This window comes from Pistacia vera, unplaced genomic scaffold, assembly GCF_008641045.1.
Source record: "Pistacia vera cultivar Batoury unplaced genomic scaffold, PisVer_v2 Contig698, whole genome shotgun sequence".
Taxonomy (NCBI): domain Eukaryota; kingdom Viridiplantae; phylum Streptophyta; class Magnoliopsida; order Sapindales; family Anacardiaceae; genus Pistacia; species Pistacia vera.
In genome coordinates, this window is record NW_022196554.1 from 88551 (window position 1) to 112035 (window position 23485).

A 23485-nucleotide genomic window follows, 5' to 3' on the forward strand; every position below is an offset into this window, starting at 1 on the left:
AATTAGGCAAGATCACAACCAGAATGTATAAGAATATCTTCTAGTATGAAATTCGGCAAGATAAAAATCAGAATATTTTCTTAGCTTTGTCATACATTATATTCAAACAAAGCTGCATGAAAGATCAAATATCATCAAAAACATTGCAATACATAGACTGATATACTAAACATAGTTATAAAGGGCAGAGCCGAGAATTAATTCTAGTAGAACAACTTCAAATGCTAATTGGATAAACGAAATTATGATAGAAAAGAAAAAGAAATAAAATTCAAACATTAATTTCTGTTATAGTAATTAAATTTATCATATTTACAACCATCCTCAACGCATTTTCATGCTCTCAATGCGCTGTATGATAGCCTCATTTTCAATGCTTTTAAATACATTATTTTCTATATATACAACTAAATTATCATTCATCCATTGGTCCATCGTCCGATTTCGCAATTGAGTCTTCACAAAGTTTGTAGTTGAAAATGCTCTCTTTACGGTGGCAGTGACAACTGGTAAAATCAATGCTAATGAAATCAGAGAATAAACTAATGTATAAACGTTGTGTTTTTTAGTCTCAACCAACTTTTTTGCAAGATCACCAATCCCTTCTAACTCCAAGAACTCAATACTAGAGCGCATATCCATAATGTAAACCTCAAGTTGAATCTCAAGTGCCATGAGTTTCGTTGCAGAAAAGTCTTTTGGATAGAATTCAGCAAGCCGTATCAATTTTTGCTTATCAAAAGCAGCAAATGAATCATTTGGACATAGACATGCAAAACAAAGAAGCAACTCAATGTTGACCTCGTTGAAACTACTATTCAACTCTTGAAGTTGCATATCTAAAATGGCATAATATAGCTCAACACGGTAATGATGCAAATTTGTGATCTCTTGAGCTTTACGTCGTGGCTGCCCCAAAGGTAGAAACATATCATCCATGTAGGGCACATCAATGTTATGTTTGACACAAAAAGAAGAAACTTGACAGAGAAAAGAATCCCACCCACCTTCCCTCATCATTTGTAGTCGTTGCTTACATAAACCAACCAACTTCATAGCATTCACAATATCTTGATCTCCCCTTTGCAATACTTGTGATAACTCACTTGTAAGTCCCAATATATCTTTCATCAAATGTAGACTAAAAACAAAATTAAATGATTGCATCATCTCTAACAAATTATTTGCTTCACATTTTTGCTCAGAGATTGATCCATCATCTGCAATCAACTCAACTGTATCAATTATGGATGAGAACATTGTGATTATGTACATCAAAGTATCATAATATGAACCCCAAGACGTGTCTCTAAATCGCTCTAAAGTAGTTTCTTGATTTAGGCAATTTCCACTTGAAAGCTTGTCACTATTGAACTCCTCAACTACTATAAGAGCTAGTTTCTCATGAGGAAGATCGAAGTTTTTCCGCAAGGCTCCAACAATATTCACCACATTAGCTACCACATGAAAGAGAGATTGAACTTCAATATGATTCTTTGCCAACGCCACAATAGACAAATGAAGTTGATGAGCAAAACAGTGAATAGAATAAGCACATTCATTCTCTTTCAAAATGAGTGATTTAAGCAAGTTGAACTTGCCCATCATATTACTGGTCCCATTATAACCTTGTCCACGCAACCTAGACAAACTCAATCCGAGCCTAGAGAATAGCTTATCAATTACTATCTTAAGTGATGAACATGTACTCGTAACATGTTCAAGGCCTACAAAACGCTCAATAACTTGTCCCTTCTTGTCTACATGACGAAATATGACAACCATGTGCTTTTCCATTGATGCATCAAGAGCCTCATCAATTAGAATAGAGAATAGTGAATCACCAATGTCTTGAACAATAACATTTATGGTTTCAATCGAAGCTGCACTCACAATGTCTTTTTGAATTTCAGGTGATCTCAATTTAAGACTTTCAGGAGTATTCTTTAAAGCAATAACTTTAATATCCTCATTATAATTAGCAAGAAATCTTAGAAGTTCAACAAAATTGCCTTGATTGCTTAAATCTTCATATCCATCATTATCATAAAATGCAAGCCCTTGCCTTAATATAAATCGAAGACAATCGATTAAAGCATTCAAGCTTGGTTTGGAGAAACATGTCAGGATATGTTTGTTTTGCTTCATCAGTGCTTCACAATTACCCCAAGCTACATTATGTGCACTGTTGGGACCTCCAACGTGAGTTTTAAATCTTTCTTTCTTCTTCCAATTTGAAAACCCTCTACCAATGAAACAATCACCACCACCTTGTTCACCAACTTGTGGCCTGAAGAGATAGCAACAAAGACAAAATGCAGCGTCTTTTGCTACACTGTATTCTAACCAATTAGGATATTCATCAAACCAAGCAGGGACAAACCGTCGTGACACTTGCCCAAACTTCTTGAATGGAAAATCATGGCCTCTAGGCTGGCAAGGACCCCTCAGCAAATATGCTTTCCTAACTTCATCCCGAATATTACAACTATAATCTGAAATTCGAGGCCGTAGACCAGGATCTATAGGAAGCTCCGGGAAACCAATTTGAAGCTTTTTTTGTAGACCAGGATCTACAGAAAGCTCCGGCAAAACAATTTGAAGATTCTTTTGTCTAGAAACATCGCCATTTTCCTCAAAATTGGGTGGCAATTTTCTTTTGAAATACTTCTCCATAACTGTTTCAAAGTTAAGTTTATAAGTCAAATATCCAACCAATATACTAACTAATACTTGACAAAATGCAACAGTATGTCCCATACGTTAACAAAAAACCAAAAATTCAAAATCCCCCACAGAATAGTTATTAGCAGCAACTAACTCAATTGAACTAAAAATATCACAAAAAAAGCCAAGAATCATCAAAAAGTTGTCCTGAACGTTTAATCAAACGCCTTGCGTACATAACCAAAAAAGCCCCATAATCTTTCAAAAGACAACACAATCCAGAGAAATAATCCTTGCAAAAATCAAAACCCGAAATAGCAAACAGAATTTCCAGGGTATGTAACTAGTGAAATGCATACCTGAGTACAGACCAAGTTCGACTGTTGGGTTGTGCAAGGTTTGAAGTTGAAATTTCGGGACCAGCCAAAGCTTCGGTATTAAACAATGCGATCGCAAACTTCAAACGATTGGGAAAATGTTTTTAGGGTTTTTTTAGTGTGTTCTTAGGACTTAGGAGACTGGCCGAGTGACTTCTGACAATGGGGGAAAGAGACGCAGATGCTTTTGGATTTGGTCAATGAAGGATAATATGGTCTCTTAGAAAAACAACTTTGGTCACTGTAGCAAGATATTAGGCTAATTTGTTTAAGATCGATTTTATTCAGTACTAGAGCGCATATCCATAATGTAAACCTCAAGTTGAATCTCAAGTGCCATGAGTTTCGTTGCAGAAAAGTCTTTTGGATAGAATTCAGCAAGCCGTATCAATTTTTGCTTATCAAAAGCAGCAAATGAATCATTTGGACATAGACATGCAAAACAAAGAAGCAACTCAATGTTGACCTCGTTGAAACTACTATTCAACTCTTGAAGTTGCATATCTAAAATGGCATAATATAGCTCAACACGGTAATGATGCAAATTTGTGATCTCTTGAGCTTTACGTCGTGGCTGCCCCAAAGGTAGAAACATATCATCCATGTAGGGCACATCAATGTTATGTTTGACACAAAAAGAAGAAACTTGACAGAGAAAAGAATCCCACCCACCTTCCCTCATCATTTGTAGTCGTTGCTTACATAAACCAACCAACTTCATAGCATTCACAATATCTTGATCTCCCCTTTGCAATACTTGTGATAACTCACTTGTAAGTCCCAATATATCTTTCATCAAATGTAGACTAAAAACAAAATTAAATGATTGCATCATCTCTAACAAATTATTTGCTTCACATTTTTGCTCAGAGATTGATCCATCATCTGCAATCAACTCAACTGTATCAATTATGGATGAGAACATTGTGATTATGTACATCAAAGTATCATAATATGAACCCCAAGACGTGTCTCTAAATCGCTCTAAAGTAGTTTCTTGATTTAGGCAATTTCCACTTGAAAGCTTGTCACTATTGAACTCCTCAACTACTATAAGAGCTAGTTTCTCATGAGGAAGATCGAAGTTTTTCCGCAAGGCTCCAACAATATTCACCACATTAGCTACCACATGAAAGAGAGATTGAACTTCAATATGATTCTTTGCCAACGCCACAATAGACAAATGAAGTTGATGAGCAAAACAGTGAATAGAATAAGCACATTCATTCTCTTTCAAAATGAGTGATTTAAGCAAGTTGAACTTGCCCATCATATTACTGGTCCCATTATAACCTTGTCCACGCAACCTAGACAAACTCAATCCGAGCCTAGAGAATAGCTTATCAATTACTATCTTAAGTGATGAACATGTACTCGTAACATGTTCAAGGCCTACAAAACGCTCAATAACTTGTCCCTTCTTGTCTACATGACGAAATATGACAACCATGTGCTTTTCCATTGATGCATCAAGAGCCTCATCAATTAGAATAGAGAATAGTGAATCACCAATGTCTTGAACAATAACATTTATGGTTTCAATCGAAGCTGCACTCACAATGTCTTTTTGAATTTCAGGTGATCTCAATTTAAGACTTTCAGGAGTATTCTTTAAAGCAATAACTTTAATATCCTCATTATAATTAGCAAGAAATCTTAGAAGTTCAACAAAATTGCCTTGATTGCTTAAATCTTCATATCCATCATTATCATAAAATGCAAGCCCTTGCCTTAATATAAATCGAAGACAATCGATTAAAGCATTCAAGCTTGGTTTGGAGAAACATGTCAGGATATGTTTGTTTTGCTTCATCAGTGCTTCACAATTACCCCAAGCTACATTATGTGCACTGTTGGGACCTCCAACGTGAGTTTTAAATCTTTCTTTCTTCTTCCAATTTGAAAACCCTCTACCAATGAAACAATCACCACCACCTTGTTCACCAACTTGTGGCCTGAAGAGATAGCAACAAAGACAAAATGCAGCGTCTTTTGCTACACTGTATTCTAACCAATTAGGATATTCATCAAACCAAGCAGGGACAAACCGTCGTGACACTTGCCCAAACTTCTTGAATGGAAAATCATGGCCTCTAGGCTGGCAAGGACCCCTCAGCAAATATGCTTTCCTAACTTCATCCCGAATATTACAACTATAATCTGAAATTCGAGGCCGTAGACCAGGATCTATAGGAAGCTCCGGGAAACCAATTTGAAGCTTTTTTTGTAGACCAGGATCTACAGAAAGCTCCGGCAAAACAATTTGAAGATTCTTTTGTCTAGAAACATCGCCATTTTCCTCAAAATTGGGTGGCAATTTTCTTTTGAAATACTTCTCCATAACTGTTTCAAAGTTAAGTTTATAAGTCAAATATCCAACCAATATACTAACTAATACTTGACAAAATGCAACAGTATGTCCCATACGTTAACAAAAAACCAAAAATTCAAAATCCCCCACAGAATAGTTATTAGCAGCAACTAACTCAATTGAACTAAAAATATCACAAAAAAAGCCAAGAATCATCAAAAAGTTGTCCTGAACGTTTAATCAAACGCCTTGCGTACATAACCAAAAAAGCCCCATAATCTTTCAAAAGACAACACAATCCAGAGAAATAATCCTTGCAAAAATCAAAACCCGAAATAGCAAACAGAATTTCCAGGGTATGTAACTAGTGAAATGCATACCTGAGTACAGACCAAGTTCGACTGTTGGGTTGTGCAAGGTTTGAAGTTGAAATTTCGGGACCAGCCAAAGCTTCGGTATTAAACAATGCGAGCGCAAACTTCAAACGATTGGGAAAATGTTTTTAGGGTTTTTTTAGTGTGTTCTTAGGACTTAGGAGACTGGCCGAGTGACTTCTGACAATGGGGGAAAGAGACGCAGATGCTTTTGGATTTGGTCAATGAAGGATAATATGGTCTCTTAGGAAAACAACTTTGGTCACTGTAGCAAGAGATTATGCTAATTTGTTTAAGATCGATTTTATTATTAAGATATAAAAAAGAATTCTAAATTTATTTTCCCACCTAAGGTTTGCCATTATTACATTTTTCCACCCATGAACTTTGAGAAAAACAATTTCCCACCCATTTTTAAGATGTGTCCGTTAACTGTAGAAGGGCATGATGGTAAATTCACTAAAAGTTGAAAAAATTAAAATTTTAAAAATATATTTCTTAGTTCGTGTAGCGAAGCTTCCATGGGAAGCTTCGCCTCAATGCTTGACACTTGTCCTACAAGTGAATGACTTTCCATAATTCTCTGTAAATAAACCTTAGTAAAAAAGAAAAATCGGTGGGAAATGACCACAGTGGACAAACAGTGACTGGAAATTGAAGACGACGACTCATTGAACATTGGATCTTAGGATGATGAAGGCTGATCACGGCTACACTACACGAAATCCAGGTTACTCGTTTTGATCCCCGTAGTTTAAAAAAGAAACTTTGGTTTTGACTTAAAATTGGAAAAAGAAAATAAAAGAAACTGATGAATAATGTGAGTATTTTGAAAGTGTGGGAAGGGATAGGTTTTAATCTATAAAATAGGTTTTCAAAATTTGGCATTGAAGCAGCTCGCTATTTGTGTTAGGGTTTGATTTATCTTGGGTTATGTATGGTTGGGGGTATCTTTTGGCTTTTCTTGGGTTAGATTTTTGCATGCTAATATGTTATTGTAGTAGAATAGTGTATGATTTGGTTCAATGCCTTCTATGTTACGGTTTGTAAAAAAATCGAGTTATGTTTATGTGTGTGGTTTATAAAGTGTCTTTCATGTCGATTCTGGTTGTAATGCTCTTCAACATGTTCTTTTTCATCTTTTTTTTTTTAATTGAACTATTATCTGTTAAGTTTCTATTGTTTGGTTTATATTGTTTGTGATGAAATGAGATTTTGTGTTCATATTTTTTGCTTTTATTTTTGAATGAATTAGTGGGTATATTTTAAATATTTGAAAAGATTTTGACATGGGGTTGGTCCAAATTAGGTTATAACTTTGTGTAATGGGTGACTTAGGAAGAACCAAGTTCTATTGGAGTGAAAACAGAAAGAAAAATAAGGTTCTAATTTAGTTGGTTTATGTCATGATAACGTTTTTATTTAAAAAATGTATTCATTGATGATGATGTATATGCTGTGGGTTGTATGTAAGGTTCTAATTTAGTTGGTTTATGTCATGTTAAGGTTTTTATTTAAAAAATGTATTCATTGATGATGATGTATATGTTGTTGGTTGTATGTACTTTGATGATGATATTTTGTATTGTATTTATAATTTAGTATATATAGGGTTGTTGGTATTGAATTCATGATTGAGTTTTGTATTGTATTAAACAGTAAGATGTTATCTAATTTATTATACATTTGTGTTCTATAAGATGAAGCCACAAATGTTTAATTTGAAATTTTGGTTATTTGGAATTGATTGTGAGATTAGAAATGTAGACCTTGATGAATTTAGTAGATATAGTGTTGATTAAGGACATTAAAAAATGTGTGATTGAGAAAAACAAGAAAGTATTCCTTTATCCTGATAAAAAGCTTATGATAGAAGCTAGGTTACCTTTGTCTAAGAAGAAATATTTATTAGACAATGATCACGATGTAGCTTTTATTTTCCAGCAATATGGGTTAAAAGGGCTAATAGACCAATGTTTTAAAAACCGACCTGATCAATGAGTTGGACAAATGACTGGGTCCTAGGTTAATCGGATAAACCGATGAGATCATCATTTTGATCTTATCACCCACTCAATGTTTTCTGTCTACTTCTTTTTTATCCCCCTCACCTCTCATATGATCGAAACGTCCACCAACAAACAACTTTTTATTTGTTTTTTATTAAATGCAATACAGTGTTCATCTTTTTCAAGGACATTTAATATTTGTTTTTTATTTTCAATTAAAGCTCATTAAATGCAGTATAAGTACACCTTCTTTATTTATTAAATTAAATTATTTATTTTCAATCTCTCCCACCTTAAGATTGCAGGAATGAAGAAGAGTAGAGAAGAAGAGAAAGCTTTAACAACTTCTTTCTCCAGCTCTCTTTGTTGTTCTTTAATCTTTCATTTCTTCTGTTTTAATTTTTGAAGCTCTTCCGATTCTTAAGCTTTCCTCTAATCAAAAGGTGCAAGCCTTCTACACCAAAACACATTCACTCTTCTTTTTTGACAAAATCCTCATTTTTCTTCTCTCTTATTAGCCGTGTGCCGCCACTATTATATGCACCTCCACCATTCTCCATCACCATCGCCACTGCAGTAGCAACGGCCTAGGGTTTCAACTCCTCTCGTTTTTTCTCCTCTTTTTCAAGTTGGATTCTCTCTCTTCTTCTAGTGGCTTCGTTGATTAGTGTTATTTTTTTGGGTTGATTAGCCTCATGTCTTTAATTGAAAATTGTAAAAGGGATTTGAATCTTAGAATTTAGGAATTTGAGTTAACCCGGTTTTGTGACAAAACCGGCTGGACCGATGGTTCACCACAGTAACACTGGTTCAACCGTGGGTCACAACGGGTTAATTCTTATTTCCGGTTTTCTACCCTGATCGGCCCAGCTAAGCGACCGGTTCCCGGTCGTACCGGTTAAACCGACTGGGCCAGGCTGGGTTTTAAAACCGTGTAATAGACATTAAGTTGTTTGTTGAAGCAATACCTTTAGAAAGTATTGAACCCTTGCAAGCTTTGCCATAACCTAACCCTAGGAAACCTACTGATGAACCAACTGATGAGCAATCAAAGATTCTCCTAGAAGAGTGTTGTGAGGATGAGTTCCATTGGAGTGATGTATCTGATGAGAATGAAAATCAGAATATTAATGGGAATGGTGATGGGAATATAGATGGTAAGGATAATGTAGGTACTAAGGGTGATGTTGTTGGTTATACATGGGGATGAGAAAGGGGCTAAAAGTAAGGGCATGTAGTCTGCTTATGAATTTAACGATGAGGATATCAAAGGATCAAGGTCTAGTGGGGATAATAATGTGGTAAGTAGAATTAGTAGATATATGAAGGGTAATGAGTTTAAGTATGGAGCTAATAAGAAGATTTATTTTGAGGTAAGGTAGGTGGAGGCCTTGTGGCAGCCAGATTTGGCCATCGTGAGGGCCAAGAAGTCGCCAAAGTAGCCATTTGGCCATTACTTTTGGCCTAAGCGAAGGCCAAATTTGGCCGCCTCAAGGCCTCTATACGGTGCCAAAGAGGAGATTAGGTTTTGGTTAAGGGTTAGGGAGGAATAGAGGAGTGTGGCTGCTGGTTAGGGAGAGAAATGGGAGGCTATGGTGAGGGAGGAAGAAAGAAGCGGCGAAAGAGAATGAGTTTTAGAGAGAGGGTGCTTGTGAAAGAAATTCGAGACGTGAAAAGTTTTTGAAATTTCAATTTTAATGTAATGCAAACGGCCACTTTACCCTTTAACCATTATATTAAACAATTTTTTTCTTAATTTAAATGTGAGAATCTGGAGTTTATGAAACCAGGGGTGGGAACTTGCCAAGTGGGAACTTGTTGTTTACTCTTAATTAAGTTTCCACTTGTTGGAATCCAAATATTGGCTGTTAGATTCTAGTGATCCATTGATGAATTTTTCTGCTTATAATATTTTGTATAATTAAATAGAGAATCTATTATCAAGAAATATTAGTAATTATTAATATAATTTATAAAATTGTATTATAATTTAGTGATATTATTATAACTATTAATATTATATAATTATTATATTGGTAGAATAGTAAATTACAAATATAGAAAATTTTGTATAGACAACATTAATTTTAAAAATAAATACTTTACTTATCTTAAAACTTTTGATTGTCAAGTATAACTAATTACTGTCAAGTGTTTAGTAAAATAAAAACAATAAAAAAAGAACAACTCCGTAAGTTTTGTTTGGGGTTGTTGTTCATAGAATTTTAATTTAATTAAAATTACATATTTGGTCTTGCACTTTTCATTAAAATGTACTGTAGTTTTAATAAATAGGTAACTGTTGAGCAGTTACATTATCCCATGGGCAGTTGTCTTTGATGGAAAGACAATTGCATATATAGTGGGAGAGGTTACAGGTCCCCATTAACGCTATTTTAACCCAAAAAAATCATCACACTGAAAATTGTAGTTAATTGGAAGACTGTATAAAAAAAACTTTGAGGAGACAAAAGCGTGAGGATTAAAAATGCATAATTTACACAAAAGAAGTTCTACAATAATCGTTATGGCGAGAGGTTAGTATTACATTGATTTACTTCTGTTGCATTTGATAAATGTGTATACAGATATATATGAGTAGTCAGAACAATGCTATGCTTACAACTGAGTCATACAAATAGACAAAAACAAAGGATTGAGTTGTCATTTTACATGAATTTTGTGCAATTTTTGTCTGTTTATATAACTCAGTTATAAGCAAAACATTATTAGAATAGTTAATGATGACTTTAAACATGTTAGTAATATGAATGTGGGTTTACATGATTGATCTAACATGTGGTGTTAGAGCTAAATTTGGTTGGAATTGGGCTGAGAAATTTTACAGAAACTAGGTTTGAAATTTGCAGAAACTAAGTCAAGACGACTCGGTCAAACTAGGTCCACGGGTCAACCCAACCGGATCAAACCAAGTCAAATTGACTCAATCAAAGGTCAAATTGGGTCAATCCAACCCAATCAACAATAAAAGATAAGGGTGAGCGGTTTCGGGTATCCTGTATTTTTCAGAGGAACTGGAACCGCACAGTGCAGGTTCCCAAAAAAAGGAATCGAAACCGGAACCGCATAGTACAGGTTCTTAAATTCAAGGAATCGGAACCTAAAATGTAGGCTCCGATTCCTTTCCCGGGTACCCTATAAAAAATCAATTACCCCATATTAGTTTAAAAAATGACAAAAATACCTTAAAAGTTTACAAATACACCCCTAACAAATTTTGATTACTCATTCATTTGTGTCATAGGCAACCAAGATTAAAAACCTTCCTAACCTAACTACTGAACTGTAAATAGGGTAAGCAAGGGTCGATCCCACGAAGAGTGTTTAGCCGAATTTAATATTATGTGAACAAGGTTGGGGGGTTTTGAGTAAAACAGAAAACAATCTTAGCAAAAACAAAAACAAAAAAAAACAATTCAAATCGAAATCAATTAATATAACAAAACTTGGTCTCAGTCAACATCCACCATCAGAATCTTAAAACTGATCATTGATGCAAAATTAAATCAATTCATACCTGAATATTCACCGTTGGAACTATTTTCCTATCTCNTAAACTGTAGTTTTAATAAATAGGTAACTGTTGAGCAGTTACATTATCCCATAGGCAGTTGTCTTTGATGGAAAGACAACTACATATATAGTGGGAGAGGTTACAGGTCCCTATTAACGTTATTTTAACCCAAAAAAATCACCACACTGAAAATTGTAGTTAATTGGAAGACTCTATAAAAAAACTTTGAGGAGACAAAAGCATGAGGATTGAAAATGCAGAATTTACATGAAAGAAGTTCTACAATAATCATTATGGCAAGAGGTTAGTATTACATTGATTTACTTCTGCTGCATTTGATAAATATGTATACAAATATATATATATGAGTAGTCAGAGCAATGCTATACTTACAACTGAGTCATACAAATAAACAAAAACAAAGGATTGAGTATTCATTTTACATAAATTTTGTGTAATTTTTGTCTGTTTGTATGACTCAGTTGTAAGCAAAACATTATTGGAATAGTTAATAATGACTTTATACATGTTAGTAATATGAATGTGGGTTTACATGATTGATCTAACATGTGGTGTTAGAGCTAAATTTGGCTGGAATTGGGTTGAGAAATTTACAGAAACTGGGTTTGAAATTTGCAGAAACTGAGTCAAGACGACCCGGTCAAACTAGGTCCACGAGTCAACCCAACCAGATCAAGTCCAAAGCAAGTCAAGTTGACTCAATCTAAATTGGGTCAATCCAACCCAGTCAACAATCAAAGGGGGTCAACTCGACTCGGTCAAAGCTTATCTAAGGTCAAATCGGGTCAACGAACCAATCAACGATTCAAATTAGGTCAACGGTCAATTAGGTAAATGGGTCAAACTAACTCGATCAACTAGTCAAATTGACCCGATTTGGCCATGGCATGAGGCGTGCATGTGGAGGTGCATGCTAGCATGTGGTTGTGCATGAGAGGTGTGTGAAGGCGCGTATGAGCGCAAGGCAATGCATAGGAGAGTCACGGAGGTGTGTGGCGGTGCATGGGAGTCCATGACAACTCGTGTGATCGTTTTTATGGAGTGTACTGGTCTATTATGCATAAAAATGAATCTTTCTTGCTTTAATTTGTATGATATTATGTTAAATGCAATAGTATATGTTATAATTATGTAATGTCATATGATCGTATATGTTTGATTACTTGAGAGTGGCCACAACATCTTAGTTATAATAATATATGCATTAACTGATATTTATTATGATCATATTAAAGTTAATGACATCGGTTTGTAGTTAATCATGTTAATGTAATCATTTTACCCATAGGGAATGTTGTATTTTCATGACTAATTAGGATGAAAAAAAAAATTATTTTTATTTCTTAATTTGCCTATAGGTATTATGAAATATTAATAATTTCTAGTTTCATCATTAAAGGATAATGAATCATAATATGTAATGCCTTTACCCACATAGAGATTTTATGATATATTGATTCATTTATGATTTGTTATTTGTTTTACATTGGTAAATTTATAATTATTGTTGATGGTTTATGCCTCATGATTTTATTTAGTAAGCATATTTGTTGATATACCTATAGTTGATCAAACTTTGATGATGGTTGAGAATAGAGTTTCTCATTTGAGTGGTGACAACTACAAAAGGTGGAGGGAGGTTGTCCTTCTCCATTTAGGGTGCATTGATCTTGACTATTCTCTTCGTAAGAAAGAGCCACCTGCACCTAAGGACACTAGTACTCAGGCTGAGATTGCTTTGTATGAACAATGAGAGCGATCCAACTGTTTAAGCATGATGTTTATCAAATCTCAAATTATGAGTACTAGTATTCGTGGGTCAATATCGATGTGTGAGAATGTCAAAGATCTAATGGATGTTATTCATGTTCAATTTGAAACATCAGATAAGGCATTAGGGAGCACTCTTATGAGTAGGTTGACAACCATGAGGCTCACCGATAATAAATGTGTTCGTGAGCACATAATGAAAAGTTGAGGGACATTGCTGCTCAATTGAAGTCCCTTAGGATAGAGATTAATGATAATTTCCTGGTGCATTATATCATGAACTCTTTATCATCTCATTATACTCCTTTTAAGATATCCTACAATACACAAAAGGCAAAATGGTCAATCAATGAACTTTTTACCATGTGTGTTCAGAGGAAGAAAGATTGTTTCAGGAAGTGAATGAAACTTCACATCTAGTGACAAGAAATGACATGTACACTTCAACCAAGAACAAGAAATGGAAAGAGAAAGACAAGTTGCATGAGGTTAAGAGCAAAAGAAATAAGGACAACACCAAGTGTTTCTTCTGTAAAAAGAAGGGACACATGAAGAAGGATTGTCCTAAAAGAATGGTATGGCTTGACAAGAAAGGTAATCTCACATCTCTTGTGTGTTATGAATCTAATATGATTTGTGTTTCTCATAATGATTGGTGGATTGATTTTGGTTCTACAATCCATGTTTCTATTACCATACATGGTTTTCTGGACCAAAGGAAACCGACGGGAAGTGAATGCAACATCTATTCAGTAAACATGATGCCTTCACATGTGGAAGCTATAGGAACTTATAGACTTAAAAGTATTGGTCTTATTTTGGATTTAAAACGAATCTTTTATATTCCTAGTCTTTCTTGGAATTTGATTTTAGTTTCTAGACTTGTACCATGTGGATACTCTTTCAACTTTTATGGGAGTTATTTTACTTTATTTAAGAACTCATTTGTTGTTGAATCTGGTTGGATGATGGTTTGTTTAAAATTCATTTGACTGATAATATTCCTTATAGTTTGATCACTTCACATGCTAGTGTTGGTATTAAACGCATAGTTATGGATGAAAACTCTTCCTTTCTGTGGCATCGAAGATTAGGACATATCTTCATTAACTAGATTAAAAGGTTGGTAAATGTTGTAGATCTTGAAACTCTTGACTTTATTGACTTTGGTATATGTATAGACTGCATTAAAGGAAAACAGACTAACAAATATAAGAAAGGTGTCAGGAAGAATACTAAACTTTTAGAAATCATACACACAGATATTTATTGCCCTAACATGAGCTCCAGTGGTAAAAAATATTTCATTACTTTTATTGATGGTCACTCACAATATCTGTATCTCTACCTGCTTAATCATGAGGATGAAACGTTGGATACTTTCAAAATATTTAAAGCAAAAGTAGAGAAACAATGTGAAAAACAAATTAAAATTGTGAGATCTGATAGAGATGGTGAATATTATGGTAGATACACTAGTTAAGGACAAGCGCTTGGTCCATTTACTAAATTTCTTTAGAAGAAGGGTATTGTGGCTTAATACACTTTGCCTGGCACACCATCTCAGAATGGTGTAGGAAAACCAAAAAATAGAACATTAATGGATATGGTAATGAGTATACTAAGTAACTATAAACTTCCTTATTCTTTGTGGATTGAAGCTCTTAAAACAGCAACACATATATTAAATGGGTTCCAACTAAGGTGGTTCCCAAAACACCATTCGAGTTATGGAAAGGTTGGAAACTGAGTTTAAGGCATCTACGCGTTAAGTGTTGTCCAACTGAAGTTAGAGTTTATAATCATCAAGAAAGGAAGTTAGACCCCACGACTATCATTACATATTTCATTAGATGTGCTAAGAAATCCAAGGGATATAGGTTTTATTTTCCGAACCATTCCAATAGAATTGTTCAATCTAGAAATACCAAATTTCTTGAAAATGACGTGGTCAGTAGAAGTGATCAACCTAGAGACTTAGTTTATGAGAAATATGATGTTACAAATAATGCTTCTACATCAAGTAAAAGATTGGTTGTTCATCCAAGCAGGGTGAACAATGAAAAATCAATCATTCAAAATCCATGTTCTACTAAAATTGTTTCAGAGGATCATTATGAATAACCTCCACCACAAGATGAAAGACCAGTTGTGCAATAGCCTCAACAAGAGATTGTTGAAACAACATTAGGCAATCTACTAAAACAAAGAAATCAATAATTCCTACTGATTCTGTAGTGTATTTGCAAGAGTCTCTGGCTACGACATAGGTGTTGGAGATGACCTAGACACGTTTTCACAAGCTATAGAAAGTAGTAGATCTAAGCTATGGTATAATGCTATAATTAATGAGATGAATTCTATGATAGATAATAAAGCTTGGGACCTTGTTGAGTTGTGTGCTAGAAAGAAACCTATTGGTTGTAACTGGGTATTTAAAACCAAGAGGGATTCATTCAACAACATTGAGAGATACAAGGCTAGGCTTGTTGCCAAAGGGTTCATGCAAAGGGAATGGATTGATTATAAAGAGACATTTTCTCCAGTTTCTAAGAAGGATTAATTCCTTCCCTATCATCATGGAATTAGTTACCCATTTTGATTTAAATTTACATCAAATAATGTGAAAACAACTTTCCTCAATGGAGATTTGGAGGAAGAGGCTTATATGAAACTACCTAATGGGTTCATTTCAAGTGGTGGTGAGAATTTGGTTTGCAAGCTTAAGAAGTCCATATATGGACTTAAACAAGCCTCCTGACAGTGGTATTTAAGATTTCATAACATTATCTCTTCATTTTGTTTTGTAGAGAATTTTATGGATTAGTGTATATACCACAAGGTCAGTAGGAGCAAAATCATCTTTCTTGTGTTATATGTTGATGATATTCTACTTGCAACCAATGATTTGGGTTTGCTACATGAGGTGAAACAATTTATCTCTCAACACTTTAGTATGGGTGATTTGGGGAAAAGTGTCATTTTATAGGCCAACCCTAATCTCCCCTAATTAGAGTATATTACTAATATACCCCCATCTAATTAAATAATTAGATATATCAATTTCCGAAGAAATTAATGAACCGGGTGTTAAGCCATTATTATTTTAAGTGTATGACTCATAGGTTCCTCATCATATCGACAGTGAGTAATATCGTGATCAACACCCTATTAATCGACTCATTACACACAGACTAAGATTGGCCTCTAGCAAGGCATCATGGCCACTCAACATGTTCATTATTTAGCATATTCGCCACCTGTCAAGAGTATGGTTACTGTGTAATCAAATCCTTTTATCATCTATTATCTGATCAAGGTTTGAAGCATAGAAATAATGTCAGCTTCAAGTATAAACCACCTTGACATATTCAAATCCGATTATTGGACCAATCAACCAATCGAGCACCAACTTGATTCCATTGTGGCCATAGATTAAAAGTCGTTGTCTCTTACCAAATATCTCACCAAGATAATTTCTCCTGCGCCAAAGAGTGATGAATCCTTTGTCGATCCACCATAGCCATGATATACTTCTCAATGCAGCCAATCACCACCATATTGATGTTAGGAAACGACCTGGTTGCGCAGTGGAAAAACAACAATTTTACAACAATGGATTGTTCCTTAGAACCCAAAATCAAGGCACAGAAATTACAATTTATATATTACATCAAGTACCTGCAGAAAAAATAAATCTAAAGTTTAGATTCATACCCATGTTGGAGGCTCCACCAATATTGCCTTTAAACGTGTTTGCTACTGATCCAAGTGTAGGATCGAACCGTAGAAGTCCACACAAAGACAATCGCAAAGAACCAATGAGGAATTTGCTAGATTCTCCTTGGCCTTAAGAAATCAAGAAGAAAAACAATCAAGAGATTTGTTTTAGCTAAACCAAAACTGGCGTGGGAGAGCTTTTATGTGTTGTGTGTTTTTCTTTTCTTTCAAAAGGGAAAAATTTAATTATTTTCAAATCACACAAACACATTTCCTTTTATAGGCAAACTTAGTTGCCCTATTCCCACATGGAATGGGCTTGGGCTCCAACCCAAGACCCCATGTTGCCAAACACTCCCACTTAAATATTTTAATTTAATTCATCATTATCTCAATTAAAATCAATTAATATTTAATTAACATTTAACAATAATGATGATTTAATTAAATATGTGCGAATGCACATTTAAACGTAATTTCATTTATTTAATTTTTCTAACAAATTAAATAAAGGCTATGACCCCAACAAATTTAATTGCACTGTGAAATTACCAAAATACCTTTTCGCCCAAAAAAGATGAAAACGCCCTTCTTTCTTCTTGGCTCTTAAATTATCTTCTATGTGTGTGACCCATAGGCTCCTCATCATACCGGCAGTGTATAGTATTGTGATTAACACCAATTAATCGTCTTACTAATACACAGACCAAGATTGGCCCCTAGCAAGGCATCATGGCCACCCGATAGATTCGGATTCAGCAAAGTAGCTACCTGTCAACGATATGGTTACCATGCAATTCGATCCTTTCATCATACTATATCTCGAGATGAAGGCATAGAAATAGTGTCAACCTCCGGTTACTCTCGACATTATGTATTCAGTTTCTAGACCAATGACCTGTATTATAAACCAGATAGAGCAACAACTCAATCCCACTATAGCCACAGTTTTAGTGTCATTGCCATATACTAAATTGTGCCGTGAGATAACTTCTCCCGTACCCGGGAGTGATGAATCCTTTGTCAATCCACCATAGTCTTGATAAACTCCTTGATATAGCCAATCACCACCGTATTGACAGCTTTGAATAGAACTGCGTTAGGCTAGTGTCAAACTGCATCAATCGGTGCACAAGGCGCTCCGGTGATCTCAAGTCTAAGGATCACATGCACCACCATTCGTTAGATGATTTGTTCCATAGACACTGGGGTTACCATCTATATAGAATCCTCTAGTGGGTGAGTCCAGTGAACTTGCTGCGGTATATCTGCCTACAGCAAGCACCCATGTGTTGCACCAGGTTGTCACCAAACAACCTTGACAAGTGAGATCAGTCACTGCCTTTCGACAAGGTCTTTCAACACTACGATAGCCTTACCGTATTATCTAGGCCCTTACTTCAGAATAATACTGTGGCTACGGATGTTTCTAGAATGGCCACCATTTGTGCTCATAGGGTTCTCACTATCAAGATTTGAAACACTTGATACCCTTGTCATGGTTCTACCATTCTAAGGACATATATCAATGCATATTGCAATAATAATGATTTACGCGACATAGAATAAAATGCCTTTTATTGATTAATGAAATTATTATAAAGAGTCAATTCTACAATAATTGGTTGGCTCTAGGACATCTACTCTAACAATTTATAACGTGAACAGGACTACGTTAGACTAGTATCAAATTACACCAATGTTTACACATGACACTCTGGTGATCTCAAGTCTAAGGAACACATGCACCACCATTCGTTAGAGGATGTATTCCATAGACATTGGGCTTACCATCTGTATGGAATCCTCAAATGGGCTAGTTTGGTGAACTCGTGAATAATAAGCACCTATGCATCGCACCAAGTTGTCACCAAACAACCTTGACATAAAAGATCTGTCACTACATTCTGGTAAGGTTGTTCAACGCTATGATACCTTACTGTATTATCTGTGCCCTAAGTCAGGATAATACTAAGGCTACAGACGTTTCTAGAATGGCCACCATAAGTGATCATAGGGATCTCATAATCAAGACTTATTACTGCTTGATTATCTCATCACGATTCAACCACTCTAAGGGCATATATTAATACATACATATGAAATATGCTTTACATAATATAAATGATGCCTTTCATTAGTAGAATAATCATGATCCATAGAGTCAATATATAACAATATGATTGGCTCGGGGGCATGACATACAAATTTTACTATCCTCGCAAGTGCACGAATCGCAGTTGCAGTTTAGTGTGCAAAGTGCAAGGGTCGATCCCATAGATAATTGAAAGTGACTAATTCATCAAATAACGTGCATAAACCAAATAAGATAACGAAATTAATCAACAAACTAATAAATCTAAAATATCAATTAAAACACTAAAATTAACAATTAAAGTAAAGACGATAATGAAACAAGTGATAAACAATCGGTCAAAGGTCTAGTGTATTCAATTTCACCGTAATCATCCTACTCTATGCCATTAATCTAATTAACGTTTTCTCAATCGAAATCTTAGGGTTGATACTCACCAAAGTAACGTACTACCTTAAGGCTTGTGAATTAAACCTAGTATTTTCATCATTTAAACTAGCTATGGTTAAGCCTAGTCTATAAAATGAAAACCCATTAAGAAAATGAGTACCCAAAGTTCACAAACAAATTTATACTTGTCGGGGCGTACGTACAGTCATAAATCAATCATCCACCAGAGCAATTTGAAATTTGCTATGGCTAAGCCTAATCCCAACTCATACAACCAACTAACTGAAAATTAAAGGCAATCAAACAATTAAATCAATACCTTCGAGATAAGCTATGGCTAAGCCTAATCCCGATACATACAATCAACCAAAAATAACAATCAATTGATTAAATACACAACAATGAATGAAACTAAGATTATATTGGATCGATTAAACAAATAATTAGATTAAAACATAGAGTAATCAAAATAGGCTACATTGGATACACTAGAGAGGGATTTAGCTACACATAATCACAATAGAACAATCCTCAATCTTACCCATAACCATTTGGATGATAAATCGACACAAAAATAAGCAAGATTCAACTCAAAAAAACCTTTCTCCAAGTGTTTAGCAATGTTTACAATGTTCTTAATCTAATGAATGAATATAAATACGAAATAAACTACCTTTATATAGTTTTTACACATACTGGCAGTTTAGTAATCACTGGCCAATCAAATTAGGGTTAGAAATTCGTTGTTTTTACAAATATCACGCTATGCGCCACTATGTGGTTCTTTGGTGCTACGGCACGCTTCCAGGCTATTTTTGCTTCGACAAAAACCCGTTCCACGCCGCAGCATAGGATAAATTGTGCAATATGGATTTTGCCGTTTTTACACCGTGGCACGATATATCTACGTCGCGACACAACTTTGATTGCGCTGATATGCACTACGATGCTGTTGATCTTTGCTACAGCACAGTTTGGATTACGTCGATTTATGCCACAACACAAACTTGAAATTCTACTTTTCTTCTTCTTGCCTTGATTTATCCGCACTCGAATGAGTCTAGGATGCCTGAACATCAACACACGTACGAATAATCCATTTTTACACTTGAAATCCTGAAAACACATAAAAACCTGTGATTTTGGAAGATAAAAAAACATGCAAGGAATCTCATCATAAATAATGCATTATACTGTAAATTCCCTACAATCTCATCCCCAAATCACGAAATGTATATGCATTTCCAACACTCATTAGGGCACCTACTCTAATAGTTAAATCAATCCAAGTACATTCATGATCTCCTCAAGCGATTCAAGATGAATGAGGCAAAAGATCAACCTAATCCCATGAGCACATCACTCAAATTGGAAGCTAATGAAGGAGGTAAAAGTGTTGATTCTAAACTTTATAGAGGCATGATAGGTGAACTTTTGTATTTAACTGCATCTAGGCCATACATATGTGTGCATGTTTCCAATCATGTCCCAAGGAATCTCATTTGAATGCTGTCAAAAGAATTTTTAGGTACTTGAAAGGAACTCCAAATATCGGTTTATGGTATCCTAAAGGATCATCTTTTAGTCTTATAGGATATTTTGACGCCGATTTGGAAGATGTAAGATAGATAGGAAGAGCACTAGTGGAACATGTCAATTCTTAGAAAGCATGCTAGTTTCATGGTTTCCAAAGAAACAAAATTCATTTGTTACTTTAACCACAAAAGTTGAATATGTGTCAACGGCTAGTTATTATGCACAACTTCTTTGGATGAAGCAACAACTTAAAGATTTTGGTTGCAAAATGCATAACATTCCTATTTATTGTGATAATACAAGTGCTATAAATGTAAGTAATTGATCTACAATACGCAGCAGAAAACAAAAATTCAATCGATAAATCAATTACCTTTCTTTGCGTAGATCCAAGTATAGATTATAATGTTTACATGTTTATAAATAAAAATTTGTATAAAGTAAATCCATTCAAGGATTAGAATACTTACGTACGTTTGGAGGCTCCTTCGAATATCTCTGGTTTTAGACAGGAACACTGTTCTTGGTATTGTTCATGATTATTGTTCACGGGTACTGTTCACAGTTACTACTAACAATTATTGTTCGCCATCTACTGTTCACGAGTATAGTTCGCCATCTACTGTTCATGGGCACTGTTCACCATCTACTGTTCACGTGATTTTTCGCCAATCGATCCAAAGTAGGATCGCACTCACCAAAGTCCACACGAAGATAATCCGCAAGACCCTTGATTATTTTGCTAGCACAATCAAGGGCTCCAAGAATCAAGAATAAGAAAAGTTTTCTTCTTGAGAGAGAGAGAGATAAGGTGGCTAGGGTTTTAATTGAATGAATAACTCTTTTATGTTTTAATTTTAAGTTGCACTAATATAGTGCAACAATTAAAACCCTATTTCACTTAGGAATAGCCATGGGCTCCAACCCTAGTTCACCCTTGCAACCAAACACACCCTTTATGGTATTTTAATTAATTAATTAATTAATTATTATTATAATTAAAATCAATTAATATATAATAATATATTAACATTTAATTATTAATAATAATTCATTTAAATATATACAGAGATATATATTTAAATATAATCTCACTAATTTAATGTTAATATTAAAATTAAATACAGGCAACAACCTCAGCAAATTTAATTGCACTGTGAGATTACCAAAATACCCTTTCATCCTAAAAGACGAAAATACCCTTCTCACAAATTGATTCTTAAATTATCTTCTAAGTGTGTGATCCGTAGGCTCCTCATCATATCGGCAGTGTGTAGTATCGCAATTAACACCAATTAATCGTCTCACTAGACACAGACCAAGATTGGCCTCTAGCAAGGCATCATGGCCACCCGATAGATTCAGATTCAGCGAAACCGCAACCTGTCAATGGTTTGGTTACCGTGCAATCAAATCATTTCATCAACTGTTATCTCATCGAGACTGAGGTATAGAAATAGTGTCAACCTCAGATATCCTCAACATGTTTTATTCAGTTACTGGACCAATGACAAGAATATTAAATTGGATTAAGCATCAACCCAATCCCACTGTGGCCATAGATTTAGTGTCATTGCCATTTAATAAATTACCCAGTGAGATAACTTCTCCCGTACCGAGGAGTGATAAATCCTTTGTCGATCCACCATAGTCTCGATACACTTCTCAATATAGCCAATCACTACCGTATTGATAGCTCTAAATAGAACTACATTGGGCTAGTGTCAAACTACACCAATTAGTGCACAAGGCGCTTTGGTGATCTCAAGTCTAAGGATCACATGCACCACTATCCGTTAGAGGATTTATTCCATAGAAACTGGGTTTACCATCCATATGGAATCCTCTGGTGGGTCTATCTAGTGAACTTGCCTCTAGCAAGCACCCATGCGTTGCACCAGGTTGTCAAAAAACAACCTTGACAAGTGAGATCAGTCACTGCCTTTCAACAGGGTCGTTCAACACTATGATAGCCTTACCGTATTATCTGTTCCTTGGTCAGAATAATACTGGGGCTACAGACGTTTCTAGAATGGCCACCATATATGATCATAGGGTTCTCACTATCAAGATTTGAAACACTTGATACCCTCGTCACGGTTATACCATCCTAAGGACATATATCATTACATACACGATATAGAAGAATATGTCTTTTATTGATAAATAAACATTTATTACAAAATCAATTTCACAATAATTGATTGGCTCTAGGGCACCTACTCTAATGATAAATTTGTCTAAAAATCTTGTGCATCATTCTAGAACAAAACATATAAATATTAGACATTATTTCCTACATGATCATGTTAGCAACTATGACATTGTGCTTGAATTTGTTGATACTAATCAACAATTGGCTAATATTTTCACTAAGTCTCTTGACAAAGAAAGACTCTACACTATTCGAAGAGAGCTTGGAATGATAGATGCGAACCAGGTATGATTCGCCATCTTTTGTGATTGTTATACATGTGAAATTGATTGAGATGATATGTTTTATGTGCATATTGAGAATATGTTTGAGTTGATAGTGATAACATGCTTTATACATTGATTGTGTGATTGTCTTAACATAAGTCAAAATACAACTACTCTTACATAACCCCATTAGTGATTTGATCCATTAGATTGTAAAGATAAAAGAGATGGGATTACGATTTGGGTACTAAAAAATCTG

At 34.9% G+C, this 23485-nt stretch overlaps 1 protein-coding gene across 1 annotated transcript; it reads right to left on the reverse strand.

The window, feature by feature from the left end:
• Positions 1–291: 291 nt before the first annotated feature.
• Positions 292–5760, reverse strand: LOC116113999. The gene is made up of 3 exons (XM_031400149.1): positions 5736–5760; positions 3361–5387; positions 292–651 (listed from the first exon to the last, which is right to left on the reverse strand). The coding sequence occupies exons 2-3, from the start codon at positions 5383–5385 to the stop codon at positions 325–327; spliced, it is 2352 nt and encodes a 783-aa protein (XP_031256009.1). The 5' UTR covers positions 5386–5387; positions 5736–5760; the 3' UTR covers positions 292–324.
• Between the last annotated feature and the right edge of the window lie 17725 nt (positions 5761–23485).

What these genes read in the sequence shown, in the direction of transcription:
- LOC116113999 (XM_031400149.1), bottom strand. Translation starts at nt 5,385, where the DNA reads ATGGAGAAGTATTTCAAAAGAAAATTGCCACCCAATTTTGAGGAAAAT. An exon ending in CACTTGAGATTCAACTTGAG is followed by an intron (nt 652 to 3,360) that starts GTTTACATTATG and finishes ATTCAACTTGAG; the next exon opens with GTTTACATTATGGATATGCG.